This window comes from Columba livia, chromosome 24 (genome assembly GCF_036013475.1).
Source record: "Columba livia isolate bColLiv1 breed racing homer chromosome 24, bColLiv1.pat.W.v2, whole genome shotgun sequence".
In the NCBI taxonomy this organism is placed as follows: domain Eukaryota; kingdom Metazoa; phylum Chordata; class Aves; order Columbiformes; family Columbidae; genus Columba; species Columba livia.
Window position 1 is genome coordinate 3,519,878 of NC_088625.1, and position 22,188 is coordinate 3,542,065.

The 22,188-nt window shown below is 48.1% G+C and overlaps 1 protein-coding gene across 25 annotated transcripts in view; it reads right to left on the reverse strand.

Annotated features, from left to right (window-relative positions):
- Positions 1–22,188, reverse strand: part of SNX19 (sorting nexin 19) — a 112,670-nt gene that overhangs the window by 67,040 nt on the left and 23,442 nt on the right. For 24 of the 25 annotated variants that reach the window (XM_065040455.1, XM_065040464.1, XM_065040462.1 and 21 more), the window contains exons 11-12: positions 13,572–13,664; positions 10,658–10,757 (exon numbers count right to left, since the gene is read on the reverse strand). In XM_065040455.1, coding sequence (XP_064896527.1) covers positions 10,745–10,757; positions 13,572–13,664 — 106 coding nt within the window. In that variant the 3' untranslated portion in view covers positions 10,658–10,744. Of the gene's footprint in view, positions 1–9,394; positions 10,015–10,657; positions 10,758–13,571; positions 13,665–22,188 lie in introns of all 25 variants that reach the window. The other variant, XM_065040470.1, reaches the window with a different exon arrangement.

Genomic DNA, 22,188 nt, shown 5'->3' on the forward strand with positions numbered 1-22,188 from the left:
TACAGTTTAAAGCCAACTGAGGCCTTACAAAAACCTCAGCCTTCCTATCCCCATAGAAGGGCTACCAAAACAGCCACAGAAACCCCAATGCAAGCCAGGAAATTGTGGGGCAAGATGGGCAAGCGATCCTTGAGTCACCATTGCATGAGCAAAGGGAAAGGAGCTGCCACCACAGGGATTTCCCCAGTTGAAACCAAACCTATAAAATGAAGCACAAGTATGAATACCAGAGATGCTTCCCGGTATGCACCAAAAGATGTGAATCCGATGCTCCAAAACTGCAGAGAGAGCCAGAAAAGAACAACATCCTGCTGGTAAGGGACCAGTAAAGTCATGACACATCATAATGGCTTTGGGTCCTTGCCCGAGGGTAAGAAATGTGAGGGGGGCAGAGAAAATAAAAATTAAAATGAAATTAAAAATTGCTGTTCATGTCATCTTCCTGTATGAAGCAACAGGTGATGAGCAGCCAAAGCACCTAGCGCTTTTGCACCTGATGTTACACAAAGGATGCGCTTCAGCTCCAACATCCCTGCCCGTCCTCCCTTCCTGGGAGCTCAGCTACAGAGGCACCTTAGCAAAAAAGCCAGTTTTCCAACCCCGAGTCCAAAAAAAAACCAAAACCCCACCAGAATTCAAAAAAATCTTGAGCCACAACTCTGTCATCTTCCCCTTGATTTATTGTGCATGGGAGTCCCTGCCAGTTCCAGGTGGAGCAGCGGTAAGTTGGGTAGAAAAGTCATTTTTTTGCTCTAAAATCATTAGCACACAACTATTTACATTGGGTATCACCCCTGCTGGGCTGCTCTGGGCATCTCAGGGATAGACACGGGGTCTGCGAACAATTTCCAAATCCCCCTGATGGTCATTGCTGAGCCCACATGACTTCATCACTGTTACCGTTACGGTTTTTGAGAGTCAAGAACAACATCAATTTTCCATATTTTGTGGTTTTTGGAGGGTGTGAACAAATTCTCTTGTTGTGAGTTATTTAGGTATCAGTAAACCCAGCCCAGCCGTGGTGAAGCCATTGAGCAACACAGACGGCCCACGGTGGAGATGTGGCAGGCAAAGACTCGGAGTGACACATCATGAGGTCCTAAATGTCAAGTCAGAACCTTCAGGAATTGCAGATACTCCCTACGGTCGTGATAGGTCTACTCTGAATGGTTACCTACCTTCAAAACTTGTGCAAAATGAATTTATCTTCCTTTTTATGGCTGGTTTCATACCTTACACACATGCACGAAGACACAATGCCAAAAGAGAGACCCACATCACTTCAGATCACCAGCAATCAAGTTAAACCCCAAAATCCTTCAGTAAAACCAGCTTGTTGGCACATCAAGAAGCGAAGCTAAAGGCCAGTACTACCTGTTGAGGTTGTGTCAGAGGACACAAAACATCCCCTGGAGAGCCAAAATAATCAAAGCTGGTTTGGGTCTCAGGTTTCATTCAGCTCAGATCCATGGTGGTCAGCACTATTTCCATCTCCACCTCCGAGTTCTCCTTCCTTCAAAACCATCTATTTTTTGAAGCGTGCTACACAGCACACAAAAACACACCAAAAGCTTTCATTTTACTTAATAGGGATTGGAAGGGACCTCAAAATCTAACATTCTGTGATCGTGTGAATGCAGCTCAAGAGGAACAAGCCTCCTACACGAACAAGTGCAGGAAGAACAGGAGGAGGAGGAGAGACCTCATTTAAAACCATACAACGGGATATTGCAAAAAATTACCTAAACCTTTAGGAACATATTTATATTTTGATTTCATGTAATATTACTTCCTGGTTTCCAGCACGTATTCCCTGGGCGTCCCCTATCAAATATCAGGCAGTATTAAATCACTGATCCCTGATCCCCGTAGCTCTCAGAAAAACATCTGTACTAATTTGTTGGTTTTCCTTAACACGCGGGCCAGATGAACTCCTCCAGGGCTCAGCCAAGCGAGATCGCTGACAGATGCAGAATAGAAGTGCAAAGATTTTATTTTTCCCCTTTATTAAAAATAAGGCTCCGCACTCCAAGCCCTGAGCTCGCCGTTGGCCGGAGTGATGAAATGACACGCGGCAACCTTGATCCAACACTGTTGTGGATACAAAAACAGCCTTCTTTTTAACCTAACACCGCTCCACTGGTGAATGATTTCTGACAGCTCATCCAAATTGGCACAGGCCAACAAGGTGAGGGGTCTGGCAACTGGATACAGCCTTCTTTTTACTAGGGGTCTCTGAAATGTCTCAAAGGCTTACAGTTATTTCTGCTCACTGACTGCAAATGCAGCAAATCTGGCACCTCGCTCACCACTTTCAGGGCTGCATCTCCATTTCTGATCAACTTTGCTGCAGCGGTTCAACGTTTGCTCCTGTTGCATTCACCGTGTTGTTTTGCATCAGCCTCATACACCCCAGCGAGGTGTTTGCACAGGCTTTATTAATTACCACGCAGATGTTCATCGCAGCTCCTTCAGTTTTAAACCATCACAATAAGCACATCTAACCACACTATTTTGCAGATGAAGCTGCGATCCTCTTCTACTCTTGCCCTGGCTTGAGGAAGGCACTGAACTCCTAAAAAAATGCAACTCATCTTTCCCTTGAAATGAACAGTAATTTTCATAGAAAACCTCCCAAGTTCAGAAAAGTCCCAAAGGAAGGTGCTGTCTGCACACAACAGAATGAGACCTTAGTTTTCTCCCTATCTGGGGGGCTTTGTGATACAGATGATGCTCTTTTTATACTTGCAGAATTTACACTCTTCATACAGGTTGTTGAAGGGGTATCAGGCTGGCTTTGCACTAACAGAAGTATTAATTTAAGCCTTAACTAGCTGCCAGAGAAAGACCCACATGTACATATAATCTCAGGCCTGTGTTCAGCCCCGAACTCACCACAAAACTCGTCGGCACCAAGAATCTCCGCACAGGAATGATGGACAGCCCTGTGCCAACCTGGTTCAGGGTGGGCACTCCCCCGCAGGAAATCCTCCCTGGCGATGGATGGATGACCCAGTGAAAACACAGGAAAACCCCACAAAAAACACATCTCTCCACCAGAAGCCCGAGGCCGCATCCCAGCCAGGGGCATTGGTCAGCCCACTGACAGGCTGGATCTGGTTTCAATAAACTTTTATAGCCTGTCAATGCGCTGAATCCTACGCAATAAAATCTGTGCCATAAAAAAAAAAAAGAAAGGTCTCGCAGTGCCAGTGTGTCTTTTTTTCCTCTTTTTGATTCGAGGACAGCTAGGAGGGACTGATTCAGGGGCCAAGTTCATGAGATGTTTTTCTGAAAAAATAAAAATCACTTAAAATTACAATGGGAATTTTCAGAGCCTCCTTCTGGGGAGAGCAGCCATTTTCAAAAGTGACTTCATTTCCAGAGCTGGCTTACCTCCCAGTATTTGAACAAGCAAGGAAAGAAGTTCAGAAAGTAGATAGGTTTCAACTTTGGCTTGGTTGGTTTCAAGTTTAACAGTAATAAACCAGCCTTTATAGTTCCAGGTGAATTCTAGGATGGTTCTGCTTATCAGGCCGCACAGCTTTGCCCTCTCCATGTACAAACCTGGCACAAACAAGGAACCCGAAAACCCTCCGCTGGCCAATCTGTAGGTTTAACCCTGCCCGGCTTTTGCATGGACTTGCACAAGGGGCCAAGGGCTGAAACCCTCGGTTTGCATCCCTGCCCTTGGATGTGCTTTGGTGCCAGTTGTTAAGGGCCATATTTAACCAGCTTAAATCCCTTCCAAGTCCCTACACCCAATGAAACAGGGAGAAAGGGATATTTAAGAGCAATTCAGAGACTCCGTTAAAGCACCAACTGGAGACAGGGGGACCAAGGAGACTTTAGGGCAGCTAACAGTCATTTTAATCCCTACCTTTAAGATGCAGATAACATTGTTTTCTTAACAAGCATGTTAAGAAGATAAATATGCTGCCAGTGGGAACAGGCTCCATGGCTCTCAGCTCAATTCCCAGTCCCGTTGATGGCTGTTTGGGGCAGTTTTCACTCCAGCTGATGGTTGTTTGCAATGCCTGGTTATCAGGCAGAGCTTTCCCTGGGAGGAGCAGTGCTTTGATAAAGCTGTGAGTAAGCAGGAGGAATTTTCCCTGCGCTCATTGTTTGGGCTGTCAGTCACCCCTGGCTTTGCGAAGGGTAATCCATGAGTCTGGGAGCTGGAAATACTGTGTCCCAGCATGTGGCTGAGGGAGGGGGACTCACCATGTAGGGTGCAAACAGCTGGAGCTACAGACAGATGTTCTCCACTGCCGCACGGTGACTGATGGGGTCTCTCGCCGAGACGTCAGCTTTCACTAGTGTTTTAGGGAAGATAAGTCACTAATGACAGCTGTTTAAATGATTCTTGGCAGGAAAAAAAACACAGAGGTCCTTTATGAAGAGCTGCTCTTTATCTGTCAGAATAACAGCACCACTTTTTTGTTTCCATGCTATATGTTGTCTCTGGGGGATGCACACGGGGGAAGAATTGCTTTCCAAGTCTTCTAGACTAGATGTTAATGTCTAAGACATGACGGACTGCCTGCTGGAGTCCCACAGCTCTATCTCTTAATATCACCTCCTCAATTTTTAGGCCCTTTTGTTTCTGGTGAAAGGTGGGGGATTGACAGGAATCAGTTTGAACAGCCACAGGAGAGGCGAGGAAAGCTGCTCTGCTCTGCCCCGACACGGAGGGACCAGCTCGGGCTGACAACACTTGGCCATCCACCCCAGAAGGGTGATTTATACTGGTGGGTCAGACTGGTTTCCCACAGCAGCTCTTTGGAGAGTTCTGCTCAGTCCTGGGCTGGCCAGAAAGCAAATTAAGTAACATCATCAACGCCTGTCTTCCAGGTGGCATCGCACAAAGCAGCCGCCAAGACAACAAGCCGTACCCTGATGACAAATCTTACTCCAAACGACTTCAGAAGTCACTCTGTTTTGCTTTCTTATTTACGCTGTAGGTCTCCTACCTCTTTGGACTCCAGCCTCCACAGAGCATGAGCTTTTGCATGGCAGCAAACCCCAGTTGTGTGCCTCTTGATCCAAAATAAGCATATGTAAAACAGCATTTGCCAGCATAAAGAGCAGGGGAGGTTCCTATGAGGCCAGTGGCATAGTAGTCACAAAAAGGGCACCATGTAACTGCAACAGGGAGAAGCTGGGTCTAATCCCCTCCTGTGTAACCTCAAGGGGGTCATGCTTCTCCTTCTCAGTCTTCCCAACTGCATGGGGATAGACAGCCAGACTGTCCTACCAAGCGGTGAGAATTCACTAGTGCCTGCAAAGCACGTTGAGAGACTCAGATGACAGGTACTATACAACCACAAACTCTCTTCTATCATCCCACCCGCCCTTCTGCCAAAAATCTGCCTTTGCGGAAAAGATCCAGACACCAAATACATTATTAAGTGAAGATGTCTGACAGTAGTTCAGCTACATGGGGATGTTAAATAGTAATAATAATGAAACAATACTCGGCGTTTGAGGATGCTGTACATCTTCAAAGCACTTCACCAAAACATTAACTGATTATTCCCAAAATAAATCGCTCGCAGCTGTTAGAGATCCATAAGGCATTTGAAAGAAATGGATGGAACATCATCCATCCTGGATTATACAGGGGATGCATGTGCTGTAGCGTAATCAAGAGCTCAAAGGAAACAACTTAAGGGGAGTTCAAATTTTAGTGCTCGTCTGCTGTGCACCTCAAAGCGTGGTTTATTATTAGAAAAAGCAGCACAGAGGCCGAAGCTACCTCCTCTCGACCACAGAAGAAAGTTGTGACAGAGCCAAAGCCTTATTCAAAGTTCAATGTCATACCATTAAAACTCTTATTTTAACTTAATCTTTGCAGAAATAGCTGCATGCCAGACAGCTTAAGGCATCTGCAGTGTTTATAGCCACAACCTGGAGAAAATAGATCTGGTCCTCTTGTAGTAAACACAGCAAGCTCATCCAACAACCCCTTTTGCATTCATCTGTCTTAATTTAAGCGTGGATCTCACTACCGCAGTTCCACATTATGTTGAAGAATTAAGACCAGCCAGTTCACATCCATGGCTTATAAAAGCATCAGGTCCCTCTCTCCTACCTCCAAATCAAGCAGCTGGGAAAAACCAGTGTCAGGTACATAACAAAAAATCTTGTTGCTGTAACTGCGTGGGAGCACACATGCACTCAAAAGAGCACCGGGGCACTCTCACGTAAATAAACCCAGGAGAAGTATTTCCACATACAATTATTGGCCGGCTTTCCAAGGCCGGAGCTGGTTCCTGGCCTCTCCCTTGCCAGAGCACAGCATCTGCCCCACAAGACATGAGCGGGGACCTGGCATCCGCAATAACCATTAAGGTATAAAAGGCTGTTTGCGTGCAGAGTTGCAGAATTGCTCATTTACAGCACCATGGCCCCATGTTTGCCACTGCCCCGCTCTGTGGTTTGACAACATCCACTCATGGTCCTGAAGGACTGAGCTCAGTAGAAAACGAGCCCTGAGAAGCCCCAAACCAACCACCAATTTAACATCACTTTAACACGGCATTAAGCTTGGCTTGTTTAAGTCCATCCCTTCCAAAAGCACAGACACCTGATCTCATCTCACATCAGGGCAGATGTGCTGGAGCACAGGGGTAGGGTGGAGGTCCAAAGGCTGGAGCGCATAGAGAACATGACCCCTGGTAAAACTGCACCAACCAGCACAAAACAACACAGAGGTCCAAAGCAGCTCTGTTTTGGGGGATGAGGCTAGCAAAGGACAGAAGAGAAATGTTACTATGGAAAGAACAGGTAAAATGCAAGTTGGGATTAACAAACCCCACAGAGGTCCAAGGCAGGAGCTTTCCAGATGCCAATGGCTCAGATGAGGGCAGAGCAGCCAATCTTGCAACTACACAGGATTGCAGCACAATAAAAGGAGCTTGAATCAAAAATCAGAGATATCAAAGCCTGCTAGAAAAGGGGAACACCAAGACCCAGGGACACAGCCCACATCTAGAGGAAAGAAGAGCAAACCCCCATTTTCTTGAGCATTAAATCTCATGCAGTCTCACAGGAGTTTTTGTTACAGCCTTGTCTACTGTTTGCATGCCCTGTACTGGAGATTGTCCTGACACACATCATCAACATTTCCAACGAATCCCAAGGTGACTGCATTGAAAATGAAACTTCCAGTGCCCTTCGGGAAAACCAACATGCCCTCGATAGTGGAGACAGTCATCTATTTAAAGACGAGCTATTCAAAACAGCAGCCTGGGGTACTCTGCCAAACTCTTTGCACTTTAGGACAAAGCCATAACACAATTCTCCACTGTGTTCACAACTCTGAAGCAGCAGGGGGGTTTGTTTTGTAAACAACATTCTAGTGGGGGTCACAAAGTCTATTGGGTGCTTTAGGTCCTCCAAGACACAAGTCACATCCTTACACTGAAGTCTATATAGATTATTTTAAGAAAACTGTTTTAATGCACGCCATATGCTACATCAGCTTGCGATACACACTTGAGGACACAAGCATGGAATAGGGGCTGAAAAGCTCTCCTCTAAGCTGTACACAGTAGAAAATTATCCTCATAAGATCACACATCACACCAGCTCAAGATATCAGCTATGGTCTGATATCAAGGTGCAGCGCTGTGCTGGACAGAAGGATGCTGCAAGAGGGGCTGCGGATCTCAGACAACAGAAACATCTTTAGATGCAGCTCTGTCTTTTAGGTAGCATAAAACATAAGGCAGGCTGCCAGCAGGTGGCATTGCTAAGTCTGAAAGAGATAATTATATATATATCAGTGCAAGGCATCAGAGCAGAAAGAGCCAAGACCTGCTGCAAATCAGCCCTGGAGATGGAGCTGTGCCCAGAGCCAAATACTGCAGCAACGGGTCAGATTGAGACATGTCTTGTGACCGTCCCTCACCTCGAATGCTGCAGGAGGTCAAGGGCGAAGAAATACAAAAGGGCAAAGCACACACAGCACCTGCTCGGGCTGTGCCTGGATCCAGTCAGTGCTGTCAGCCTCTCACTTGAGGAAAAAAACCCATTGCAAATACAGTTTCTCCCATCCAAGCCTCTCTCCTTCCCGCTCTGAGCTCATTCGTGGCTCAGGCTCTGGGACAGCTGCCGGGTTGCCAAGTCCCCTCAGCTCACTGAGCAACACGATCGGGATGATAGCTGGGCCAGCTGTTAGAAATCACTGCAGGACTCAAAACAACGGCAGAAAAGACCAAGCGGGGGGAAAAGAAAAAAATAAACCAACTGAAAGCCCTTCACTCCTTTCCCTCCGCCTGGACATCGTGGTCTCATCATTACCACCATCCTTAAATCACCATGTGAGCCCCGGCCAACATGACAGCTCATTAAGGATATTTAAAATGTACACTAGGTGGGGACTAAGTAGCCCAGGGACCAGGCAGTGGATTTTTCACACCTAAGTGATTGGTTTTGAATGCAGGTCAATATAAGCGACCTTGATCTTGACTGGGACCAGCGCCAGTGGACTCGGGTGTGAAAACTGCACCGGCAGTCACACTGAAGTTCTGTGGGAAGACGAGCTGTGTGCTGCAGGAACCGCTGCTACCCGGGGGCTCCTATACATTCTATAGAGGCTCTGCTTGTAGGACTCACCCAGCTCAGCAACCTGCAAGCCCAAATTAAAGCCAAAATCCCCTCTCTACAAAAAAAACCACAACAAACACACCACCCATACCCCTTTCTAACTACAGGGAGTTAGTGTTTCCTGCAGGAAAATAATTCAAAAACACCATTTTGTTTAAATTAGAGGACATTAGAACAGACAAAAATGCCCTTGTCTATGTTTGTGGGAAGCAGATTGTCTTCCCATGGTGACTTGCACAGTAGTGCAAACATCCTCAACTGACACTAAACATCAGCAAAGGGACATAGAGGATGGAGAAGAGCAGGATGTCTTCTCCTGAAGGAGACCACCATCACAAGGTACATCCTGAGCACCAGGATTATCAGGGAATGTCTCCAGACCTCCTGCATGCTGTGCTAGCTCAGTAGAAACAGCAGAGCCCCAATCTGTCAGCTCTGTTTAGCTTTGCTGAAAGCACATCTGATGAAGCAAAGCCAGAGGTTACGCTCCCCATTAGAAAGCTGGAAATAAGGTTGCAAGGAAAAAAAAAACACACACAAAACACAGAGCAGACACAGTTCTAGGCTGTGCCTGTCATCAAGACGCCTTCTGAGCTGTTCCCACCATCACCTCCCTAATGCAGAGCAGTGTTTTAATACAAAGCATTTCTCCTGCAGTGAAGCCTCCTCATCTTTACCCTCCTCTTCAGATCAGCACCTCGACCCTGGTGTGTGGTCACCCAAAACCCCAGGGCTGTAAGTTCAGTACCATGTTTCACAGGGGAGAGGAAAGGGACTTCACCTCCGCTGTTGAAGAGACTCTTGGCTCTTCAGAAGGCGCAATCACTGCACGCGTACATCACAGCAAACCCATGGGCTCCCACGTCCTCTCAGCACGTTAAGAAACAGCTGACTCGTTAGTTATTAGAGACTCTGGTCCAGATGAACTCCTCCCTTCCTGTGCTCTGCCTTCCAGAAAGCTGGGGAGAATTCTCTCACCTACAGCAAAGGCTCTGGTTAGAGAGCCTGAGGGTTTGTCCTTTTTGGTGAGAACAGGAGCAACAACAACCCCTCTCCTGCAGTTGCTTTTCTTCAGCAAGCCTCCAGCAGAAGCATCCGACAGCTTGTTTCAGCCCCAGCTCCCTGCACTGCTTCTTCCCATCCCACAAGCTCGACACCACTGTTTCCAGGTGCACAAAACAAGCATTTTTATGTCTAAATGCTACTCCTGGACAACTGGCTTCTTCCTCGTCCATTCCTTTATCCTCCGAGGCTTTGCTACGTGCACAGAAGACAGGGCAGATGTATGCACTGCTGCAGGCCGGGGTGCCCTGTGGGACAGTAATTGCAGGATGAGGTAAGGCAGAAGGAAGTGGGTGCTCCAAGGCTGAAGGGGAGGACAGCTGTGGCTGTTCCCAGGATCTGGAGGGAGTTAATTAACAAATACCAGAGTTGGACCTGCAGGAAAGCTGGGCACGCACAGCCAAGAAAGCCGAACTGCTCTGGAACAAGCCCGGGCCTTTGTTGCACAATCTCTATGCGAGGCACTCGCTGTACTCTGAGAGCAAGAGGCAAGCTAGGGATAAGCAAATTAGGGATAAGCAAATGCACACCCCCCCACTCAGTCTTGCCCAGCCCAAAACACAGCTCTGCACAAGCCTCCAGCTTCCCATCTACCAAAAAGCACAGCCTCCAAAAGCCGGTGCTGCAGCTTATCCTGGGCAGCTGCCCCTAGGGAATCCTGCAAGACTTCAGCCACCCTCAGGGCTCAGAAAAGTCAAAGGCACACACCAACCTGTACAGCCAGTTTCTGTAACTCTCAGTGCTTTATAGACTTTGAAACCCCAGATAAGAGTCAACAACAAGAACCTCAGGTACCATTTCCAAAACAACATTAAATATACAACAAATTGCTAGGTAAATAAAAAATGCAAACCCTTTTGTTTGAAGCTTCACAAGATTCAGCAACACATCCTTCTGCTTCTCTGGACACTTGCAGTTGACAATTCATTAAAAACACCCTCTGGTTGGTCCCCACCATCCCTTAAGTTCACCCAAGTCCTACCTTATCATACAAGCAAAGACTCAGATCCAGACACGACTTTCTCTGCTGCGCTGAACTGCCACATGGTAGCTCAGGATGATCCGACTGTTACAGTAAAGACCTGGAAATAAGAAGAAGAGTGTAAGTCTCAGAAAAATCTGGGCATAACACACATCTTCCTTGCTGCTCCTGAAATCTTTCATCTTATAGGTCACTGCAAACTTCTTACCACAAAAAAAGACATCAAACATACCAGGAAAGCTGCTGCTTCTATCTCTTCCCTGAGAAGCTCCACCTCAGCTGAGCTTGATTTATATGAACTCCTTGCCCTCACCCCCTGCAGGGACAGGTTAATTGGAGCCACAAGGTTGATCTCTTTCTTTTCTGCAGGTGGGACAGTTTACTTTGCAAGCTCTCTGCCTCCTTGTTTCCCAAACACTTGTATTATAGATGCCCCAGAGAACTGCTTTTTAGATGCACTTTAAAGCTTCTGTGAGTAACTGATACTGGGAGACTTGGGAAGCCCTGTATTTTTCTGTTTTATGTAAAAAGCACATAGATTGCTGTGCAAGAGATCTTATCTGAGTCACAGTCATGCACCTGCAAGCACACACCAAAAACACCTGTACAACACATGGGCATGAGCTTTCCCATCTTGTGTGTGCCAACACATCCACAAAATGACACATGAATTTCAAACAAAAATCACTGCTGTGCACTTCCAGCCGTAGCAGCGGGACATAAACAAAGCCTGCGTGTATATGCACACACATATGTACGCACACACGCACAAAATACACGTGCACACCCCATTATGTGCAAATTATCTGTCTTCCGCTTTTATTTGGCTTGGCTGCACAGCCTGCTCTCCATGGGCTCGGCCAGGAGATATCCAGGCTCAGATAAACACCAGACAGCTGCTGGGAGCCAGAGATATTTTGGTGATTAACAGCTGTACAACAGAGACCCCCCCGACCCCCACCATCCCTCCAGAACACGCTGTTTCATTTCAGATTTCTGTTTGTCAGGCGGAGGCTGGAAGAGATCAGAGGAGATTCTCTGCAAAAGGCGCAGGTGGGAAACCCGGCGAGGAGGAACCGTTGCCCAAAATCCCATCCCTTCAGCAGCACTTGCACCCACAACTGCAAAAATGCGATTGTTTGGTTCGAGGTTTCTTGAATCCATGAAGAAACAGTAAAAACCTGACAGTGAAGCCTGTTCTCATGGTATTTATGTTTTAGCACAGCTGAATACTTCAGGAAAAGGTCTTGCAAGTGTCTCTTTGATGGGCTCTTCTCGTCTAGTATGCACCAAGTGGTGGTCTTGTATTGGAGAATTTGGAAAAGGAGACAGACCTTTGCAATAAGAATGGGGCCAATACACATGGAAGACAAAAGAAATATTATTACCGCTTCTTATAAAGAGGGAATGGGATGCAGAATGACTATAGCTGATCCTTTCCAAAGAGCAGAAGGAAATTCCCGGTCCGACTTTCCCAGTTAGAAAGGGGAGCGGGAATGCCGAGTGGAAATCCATCCCGAGCAGCAGCAGCCGAGGATGTCTCACAAATGTCTCACAAACTGCGGAGCCAGAGGCGTTTTGATGGAGGAAAGGGGCGAAAAGTGGGAAGTTGCTCACAACGCGACTATAAAAACAAAGTCTGGGGATTAGTTAATAATGTGTGGTCTGAGAAAACAAACACATCTCCCCATAAAGACCCTAGTTCAAATAAACTGGTGCTGTTGTCATTAAACCCCACCATCTGCGTGTCTGTTCTCCACTGGGTCTAGTGTGAAATTTAAAGGGACCACTGCGTGCAGAAATAGTCCCCCAACGTCATCCTTTGGGGCACTTCAAAATCCAGATGTGGCTCAAAGACACCATGACTTGGACTCATCCCTGCAGAGCATGTGCATTGAAACTTAATGGATAGAGCCGCAAGCCCTTAAGCTTTCACACAGGAAGCCTCAGTTGAAGGCAATGGCTTCTTGTCTTGAAAATGATGAAGCCTGCAAACCCTAAAAAGGCGGAAAACGCAGGTATGTGGAAGGATGGCTGTGTTTAAGGTGATTGCATGCCCCGTAGAGCTCTCCTCCTCCTCCTGTCCCTCTCTGCTCCCAGTTCCCTCCCTGCAGTGCAATAAGTAAAGCCTATTGGTAAAACCAGGTCTAGTCCTAAAGTCCCCCAAGCTCGGCATGGGAGCAGAGACCTCCCTGGCTCTGCTCAGGTCACACTTTCATGCCTGATTGCAGCTCATCAAGGCCCAAAGTCTAATAATGAAACAACCAAGGCTGAGAGCTCCCTCTGACAGCTTAACTGATGGTTGTAATTAGGGACTGGCCCACACAGCTTTTCATTAGTGTGCCGTGCAGCACAAGACTTATTATGAGTGTTGCAGAGAAACGGTGCTTGATGGCCGGGAAAAAGGCATCGACCTTCAGGAGAAAGGGGAGCAGAAGGGCTGGGTGCAAAGAGGGAGCTCTCTGTGCCCTTACGGATTCCTAAGTGGCCATCAGAGACGTGAGGCAGGCACATCATCACCGTTACGGTGATACATGAGCTCTTGCGGGGGACATACAGAGTGTGTAGATGGATGTATACACACCCAGGATGCAGTATTCTGTGCATTCAGATAGGGAGGGCTACATGCGCCTCATAGGCCAACCCGCGTGTGCTTTTCAGCATGCATTTTCAGCGCAGAACTTGGAGTTTGCATTCTGGGTACACCCAGGTACATTTTCATTTCATTGCACATGGCATATTCACAATTTTTTAAACTTCTGTGGCACCCTGATTATCCCCCAGGTGTTGGTGACTGCAGGCAGCCCCTGAGTTTCTCCTTCGTTCTCTCCAGACAATCCACGTATCCCTGGATGAGCCTGACCACCTCTTTCCTCAGTCCACGGGTCACTGGTTTTGGCTGTGATCCACTTACCAGCCTTGTCGGAGTGCTGTCCCAGATCTCCCGCTGCACTTGTGGTGACGCTGGGTAGCTCGGGTGTCTAAATCACTTCCTCTGTTTTGCTCCCTGAAAAATATTTTCTTACATAGCAAAAGACCAACCTTACTAAGAAACACGCTAATTTTCTAAGTGACAGGTAGAAGAGAGTCCTCTGGCGTCCCTACTTTCTTCTGCCTTTCCAAGTAGAACCCGCTTTTCTCTTCTACACGGCAAACAAGATTTGGGTGGGTTTTTTTTTCAGTTTGATTTTGCAGCTTCGAGTTTTCTTGTTCCTGGGCAATGTCTGCTCTTCTCATAGCTGTTTTATAGAAGAACTTGTGATGGTAAACGGCAAAGTGAAGGAAAAGGAAGTAAACTGGCTATTATGCCAGAATCACTCCTGGCACTCCTCCTATTTCTATTTTCTCTTACATTATAAAGCTGGAATAAATCAGAAGTGAGCAGTACACTGGCGAACTGATGAAAGGGGAGCAGAATCAGCACTCGGGTCTCTCGCACTGGTATAAAAGGGTGTAGTCCCGTGCAGGCAACAGTTATCATGAATTACAAGTGGTGGGGAAGGAGAATAGACTCAGAGTGTTTATTAGCAGTCATAACCTTAATCAAATAACACTCAAGGATACGTAAAGAAATCTGTTCCACTGCAGCCTCCCAAGCCAAATAAAGGAGTAAATGGGACTTCTATCAAAAAATCCCTTTTAAAACTCATGCATGTTGGGTTCTAAAAAAATATAAAATCTCAGTTAACTGGGGAACAGCCAAAGCTCTAGAAGAGCTGCCCCAGATTAAACCTCCTGCTAGAACCAGCTCCAGGGCCCCAGGCTGAACCTGGCAGCTGGGGACACCGTGTCCATGAGTGGAGGGATGAGGATGCTCTGCCCAAAGCATCATCCCTCCAGGCAGCTCCCAGCTCAGAAATCTCCATCTACCCATTTCAATTTGCACAGCAGGAGCCTCACTCGCTCCCTCTTCCCCCATCCGTGGGACTGCTTTAGTCAACTTTTACATATTATGTAGAATTTCATGGGGAAAAAAGAAAAAAAGAAAAGAAACAGGCTCTGTGTAATAGAGGTGCATGTAAATAATCACCGGCCTAATCCCCTTTGACAATAAAAGATATGCAACCAAAAAATGTTCACGACTGTAACTCAACCTGAAATTTAAGCACGAGGAAGTAGTGTCAAAAGGGGACTCGGGTTCCCATAAAAGCCTCTCTACTTCCAGACCCTGGGCCCCCTCGCCAGAAAAACAGAGCAAACTTCCAGACATAACATCTGAGAAGCTCAGGCCTCACAAAGGGACTTGCTAACCCCTGCCAGAGAGACAACCACCAGGAAAACATGCAGAGCGAGGGAAGCCTGCGAGCCCAGATGAAGAACCTGCCATGGAGGAGAAGCACGTTGTCCATCAGAGGCACCATCCCATGAGGGCTGGTGTCAGGAGTCCTTTGAAACCAGGCCGGACAAAGCCCTGAAGATTTGTGGCTGGTCTGTTCTCAGCTCTTGTGCAACAACCCTGAAGCTGATGCAGGACAGAAGAATCCAGCTCGGTGTATGATGAGGAGCCCCTGGGCAGAAAGAGGCAAATTAAATTACCTAATTGTGCTTTGAAGTCTTATGCTTGATCACTTCTACCCCACTAAAGATACACAAGGTGTGAGACCCACCAGCATCGCATGGACAGGACTGAATATCTTCCTGAAAGCATCACACACATTGGCAGGTCTGAAGGAGCGGGTCCTCACCTCCATGCCAGGATGACTGAGGTTAACGCCACCTTTGCAGGCAGCGAGGATATTAAAGAAGAAAAGCAGTAAAAGCCACATTTTGGGCTACTTTTAAGAATAGAAGACCTGGCTTCTGTTTTTTCACCAAGGAAGAGAACCCCTAAGATGGCACCGTCTTTTCTAGGGGTAGCAGCTTGTCTCCTTTAGCTCAAGACCCCCACCACAGGCAGGGTGAACGACTGGAGCATCAGTTTGTGCTCCCACACCCCTAAAAAGTTCATCTTTTGGTCTGCAACACTTGCACACTGCACCCTCTGCCTGCACAGAGAGCACTGACACCCTGATGAAAGAGAAATATTAGAAGCGTTGGGAAAATGGGCAGCGAAGCTGCTCGACTGCAGGACTTCACGGTTTCCCCCCTTGCCATGAGCGGTGCTGGCTGCATTTTATTTCTCTTTACCCAGACACAAGACTCCACTGGTATTAAATTCCCCGTGTGTGTGACGGTATTCCTCCCGATACACTGGGGAGTTTCTCTTTGCTGGTTGGGAATTTTCCGACGACATGGTTTCTCATCGGAAAATGCCGATACACTGAAATCAAAGCCCTTTGTGGGAACGTACCAGTTTCAGGGAATCTTGCATGGGAAAATTTTCTCCAAAGCCCAGGATGGAGCTTTCCGCTCAAGAGGTGTGAGCAAGGGCATCCAACATCCCCATCACCCGGCAGAGCTGGTGTCCCCTCGGGATGGGGACACCAACACCCATCTCTGTATTTTCTTATCCACATTTTCTTATCCTGGGACCTTGCACCATGAGATTCCTGTCTCTGCAGATTATTTTACCCCTTATCAATGCTGTAACCCTCAGAGATGCAGACCCTTCAGCCAGGGGGACAGGTATCTCAGCCCACAAGGCTGATGTGCTTCTGGATCTGGATGTGGATGTGCTTCTTCTTGTCCACCAGCTTTTCCTGAGAAAAAACAGGTAGAGCTTTGGAATCATCCTAAAGCAGGGCTGGAAATGGGCTGAAATCTGGGAAAAACTGCCATCTGAAAGCTGGGCCGTGTCCTGTAGAGAGCTCCAGCTTGTGGGGCAGGGTGGTGCCTTGGTGGGGTTCACCAGTGTCCCCCTGCCCAGGGTGGCTTTGCTGTGTCCTTCACAGGCTCTGCGATGGCTGAGACAACAGCACCATCTTCTGCCTCAGCTTGGCCTGGGGAAAAAATTAAGAGACAGCCCCGAAGCTCCCTCTCGCGGCTCCTGCACCGAGCAGGTCACTCCAGCCAGGAGAAGACAGAACCATAGAATCACAGAACCCAGCCTGGAAGGGACCACAAGGATCATCTGGTCCAACTGCTGCTGCAGTGCTGGGGCCCCTAAGCACTAAATTTACAGGCAGTATAGCTTAAACTGTCAACTTCTTTGGCAATTCAAGGTTATTTCAGGAGGGTGCTCGCCGCAAACACGCTGTCGCAACATTGACGGTGGCTGCAAGGCTTTCAACACCTGCGGTTTCAAAGCTGGCACTTTTAAGCGATTCGGGGCAGAGCTGGGGGGGATTTGCTCAGATGAAATTGTCCCTGTTCTTTACCAAGTGATTCCTTTCCCCTGCTGCAACCACCTTCTAATTTCGCACCGTGATGAAATTGGGTCCCTCTGAAGTTTTCCCCTGGAATGATCCAGAGGGCTGAGAGATTGCAAAACCTCTTAGCGCCGTCTTATCTGCCAGTGCTTGTGCCGCACTCCAGGCTAAATACAGCTGCTGCCAAGCAGAAAAGATCAACTTTTTCTTAAGGACAACACAATCTACAGACCAAGCTTTTAAAAGGGTATTAGTAGCTTTAGATGCAGCTTTAGGTCCCTCTTTGCCACCTGAGAAAAGTAATGACAGTTGTACCATTCCCTCATGCTAATCTCATACCTGGATGGTTCGGGGTACCTGACCTGCATTCCTCTCTCTAGCCCACACAATTTTCCTCTCAAGCCATAGAGAAAAGCAGTTCTCAGTCCCATTCCCCTTCTCTCCTCCACGCAATCTCACTTTTTCATTCCTAACCATCGCACTGCCGAACCATCCTCAGCGCTTCTGCATCCTCTGATTCCCACAAGCATGGGGATGCTCCTCCGACTCGACGGAGATGCTTGGCCGGGGCGGCCAGCCAGGATCTTACCACGCTCGACTAGCGCGAGCTTAGCATTGCCAGTTAAGCCTGCCTTCCCCTGTCCCTCGCCACGCACGCTCAACTTTCCAGGGAATATCGCGCCTGACGGCGTGCCAGCCTTGTTGTTCACTATCGATGAGATAACGTCTCTTAAATCTGGATCGCTGACACGAGTGCGTCCAAACCTCCTTTTCCCTGCGGCTTCGTTCCAATTTCAGGACAGAAATGACCAGGAGAAATATGAGAGGTTAGTGACATTCTTGGCTTGGAAATCGTCAGCCTGTCGTGGAAAGGAATGTGATCAAAAGAGACATTGCTGGTGTTTACTTTCAAGCCCTTGATGTGCGGTGCACTTTAATACACGCTGTCCTAATGCAGCTTTTGGGCTTCAGGTGAACCTTGCCGAACGGGGTGGAACAGGTTATTTTTGTTGGTGGATCACATTGGGTCAAGAACAGCCCATAAAAAGGATTGCGGTGCATCCTGCCTATTTATACCCTGGATGCTGTTTTCCTCAAGAGAGGAGAGCCAAGGGAAGGAGCCCTGCATCCCGCTTTGCCATGCAGGTGGTGGCAGGAATGTCGCCAAATGCCATTTTGAGCACCTGCCTTGAGGGATGGAGGGATTTTTCAGACGGTCCATAAACACTGCAAGGATGTGTTTGTGCTGGAAATGACAGCCACTAGCCAGTTTATTAGAATTTGCTTGCACGGACAAAAGCAAAAGCTTAATAGAGCTTGATGGAGCCCAGAGCAGACTCATTCAATAAAAGCACACTGCTTTTTGAGATCGTGATGAAGCACAGTGCTGGGAAGGCTCTTTACCAGTCGGTCGCACTGGGAAAGCTCCAGTCGCTTTGTCTTCATCACTTTGTCACAAAAGGAGCAACAAGAAGCAATCAGAGTCATTCAATTGTGCCAGCAACCCTTTTCCTAGAGGGGCAACTTCCTCTCCCAAGGGGCGCGGGAGGTAACCCGGGTGAGAAATGAAGCGCTATGTTGGTGTGCCGGTGTGTGCAGCACCTGTGTGATGGAGGTGAGGGAGGAATTAAAGGATTTTTATTACCTTAATGAGACAAAAATGTTGACGAGATCTGTACTGGTGCAGGAGCAGGCTCCTGTCGTACAAATGAATTCCTCCCGTGGCCCCGACTGTACAGGCAGCAGATAGTATCAGAGTGTTTATCGAGGAGATTACGGAGTGTTAATGCTTTAAAAGGCCTCGGTTCCTGCTGCAAACATGAGCAAACTCGAGAATATGTTGCAGATGAACCCTCCAGCAGCATTTTTGCAATAAACAAGTCACAAGCGCTTTCGGATGGAGGGAAAGGATGAGCCGCCAACCTGATTTTAAGTAACACGAGCTCAGCTCACATGGCTCTTGGTCACCATCCTAGATTGCGATAGCTCCCGAGGCACCCAGAAATGGCATCATTTCTCCGAGGGACACGGCTCATAGCTGCCCTTACAGTGCTGGGCACATTGCTGCCTCGCAGCCATCAAGTGGAGCTATTAAATATCAAGTACTTCCCATGAAGTTGACATTTCTAATCCCTGCGCTGCCTTCCCTTTTCACACACTGGTGACTGGGGCTTTTTCCCCCCTCCTGAACCATTTCTCCAGCCCTTATTGCTCCCTCCCACTCACAGCTGAGAATTAAAAGACATAATAAAAAGCCCTTGAACTGGAGGGGGAGGGAAAAAAATAGAAAGCAGGTTGCTTGTTTGAGCCCAAGATTCATCTGCTTCTCCCCGCGGAGATAAAGAGGCCCTTTCACCCCAGCAACCAGAAGGTTGAAGCTGGATATGTGCTCACCAGCGCGGCCGAGGCTGGGAGCTGCCAGCCTGGGGTCTGACGCCGGCGACATTTCTCCCTCAGATTAGACGGCACGGCGCAAAAAAAGAACGCATTAAGAGTTGCTGGGGGATACTGTCCCTTCATAAGGCCGCACGCTTGGGAGCGAGCTGCTTGTAGCTATGAGACGGGTCCCGGCGTGGCTTCGGCCCTTTGCTGCAGATTAAGGTCAATCAGAGCCTCCCCAGCCCGCCGTGCCCACCGCCGGGTCCCAGCGGAGAGCAGACCGGCCGGAGCTGGGAGCCCAGCGCCTCTAATATCCCCACCCGGGAGCGCGCTGTGCCCTGCTTTTGTTCTGCGCTTCTGCCCGGTGATTTTCATTACAAATATCCTCTTATCATGCGTGCACGGGGGGAGAGAAGCAGTGGGACTGGGCCCACACAAAGAGAAAGAAAAGGCTGCTTGCTAGAAAACCAGTAATTACCAGGCTTGGGCTTTCCTCGGCGAGGATTCATATGGATTCGACATGGCAGAGTTTCACACGTACGGCCCCTCTGGGGGTGAGCTCCTGTTTCCATTTCATTATGGGCAAGCTGGGCTGCCAGGGGGAACTTTTGCCCCCAAACGAGTTCGCAAAAGGGGACAGTTGCACTTCTTTTATTATTTGCTTCGAAAGCAATTTCGCCGCTGCCCCCCAGAAGCCTCCGTGTTCGCTCGGTCGCGCGATGGGAAAGCGCAAATGCCGTGGGTTATGGCCAGTAAGTATGGGAAATCTTCCTCTATATGGTTACCACCTATTTTAGCGAAATCTGAAGGCATCGAACCAAACATCTCCCAACCCCACACATGACTTGTGGACGTTGGGGTCTCTTGGTGCTTATAAAGCTAAGGAAATTCTCTGTTCGTCCTTTCACAAGGGAGGTAAAACATAACCTATGTCTAAACAGATGCAAGTAAAGCCTTGTGGGTTAAAACCTCAGCCTTCTGTGCTCATTTTCCATCAGTATCGCATGATTTTCTTTAGTTCAAGCTGGATGGGACAGCACAAGATGCAGTTAGGATGTTTGCACAGCTCTAGGTCAGGATATCTACCTGATTTTACACCTGGGTGAAACGATGGCTCAGAACAATCTGGCCACGTCCAAGTAAGCCAAACTGCATCCTCCCTGCTGAAAAAGCATGTCAGCAACAGACACCTCTCCTACTTGCTAATGCATGCTTGTATTTTGTACACAAACCTGAAACGGTGTCTGTTTTGGGGTAATTTTACACCATTCTCTAGGGAATGTTTCTTGGGGCCGGTTTTTCACCTTCCTTGGTGCTTTGCCAGAAACTCCGGGACGTTTGTAGGACACCTCGCAGTGGCAGGACTGATGACGAGAGCCAGAAAACTCTGCAGGAAAGATGTTTCTGCCATTAACGTGTGCGCTTTTAGGCAAGCGACCCTGATTCTTTGTGTTTTTATGATGTGTACAAGACAAGGAGCAGCACGTCGACCCGCTGTGCAATCTCAGAGGTGAGGTACAATCATTGGATGGCAAACACTAAGAAATCCCCTGTTGTGGACAGAGTCCTGTAGAACTACAAGTCACTCCTGTCTCCGAAAGCTCACAAACTCAACATCTACTTGTGTGCTTCTGGGTGCCTGGATCCGTTGTTCTTGGGCCAAATGCGAAGTGCAGACTTGGACTGGAGCTTAGGTTTCAGGTAACCCCGATCTGCTACTAAAACCAGCCCCAGGCTTTTGTGCTCCTCATAAAAACAGGAGCATTGGCAAAACTCAGACCCGACCCCTGCGTTCGGTTTCCAAACAGGCTGAATTTTGCTTCAGTTGTGGCTCTTAATTCCCACCGTCTTTTCTTTGTCTCCTTATTTACTTGTTCATTTCCATGGGGCTTAATTTCCTGCACCCCGAGCCCCGCTGAGCTCCGGCTCTGCCGACATGGGATTGCGGGCTGCAGCCCTTCGCTCTCGAGGGAAAGGTCAGGAGCGGAGGTTTAGTGCACCGAGAAGAAAGGCAGCAGCAGCAGACAGACAGAGAGCACTCATAAAGATCTGGCTGTGAGCCTCTCTGAGAAAATGTCAGGTTGGGGAGGCTATAATAGCTTTAATCTGCAGTACAAGGGGATTAAAAGACTCGTTTCTCACAGGACAAAAAAGAAAGGAGTGGAGCGGAAGGAGCGGAACAAGGGGAGAATGAAGGCTGCGAGGGGAGGAAGGGAGAAAGTTAAAGAGCTCAACTATAAAGAGCATCGGGATTTAAAGAGCTCCGTCTTCCAGCGTAATAAATGTGAAGTGGCCTGCAAGGAAAAGGGGCTTTAGCCAGTGGCTTTGCTTTTGCTTTTTCACACTAAGCACACCCACTTCAGCCTTCTTCAATCAAGGCAACTTGTTATGTTTGGCTTTGTTGATTTTCAAGGGCAAAGGAGTAGGAGGGGGAAACAGAAGGTTAATGAGGCTCTGCCAGATGTGGTACTCCAGAGAAGCGGTGGGCATTATATTTTCTAAACAGTGGTTTACAGCCTTTGATCCTCACCCCTGCTGTCCCTCCTCCAGCACGTCCCTCACCCCCCTCCTTGTCCTCAAGGGCGGTGGAGGAGCGGAGGGGCCTGGGAACAGGAAGGATGTGCGCCGAATTGCGGGACATTCTGCTCAAGTACCGCTTGGGCAACCTTTTCAGGCGCTCAGCGAGGCCAGGAGATGAAGAGAGCGTAACTGAAAGGGGAAGGAAAGAAGGCGACTTTAAATACCTTTCAAAAGGAAAAAGAAAAACCAACAACCCAATGCATCAATTGCAGGAGATGTAAAGGCCAACGAGCCACCAAAACACGGACAAGCAAAAGGGAAACCGGGTACTCAAAGCCAGCTTTTAGCATTGCTCAGGTACTGCAGGAAAGAGGGTTTAACCCT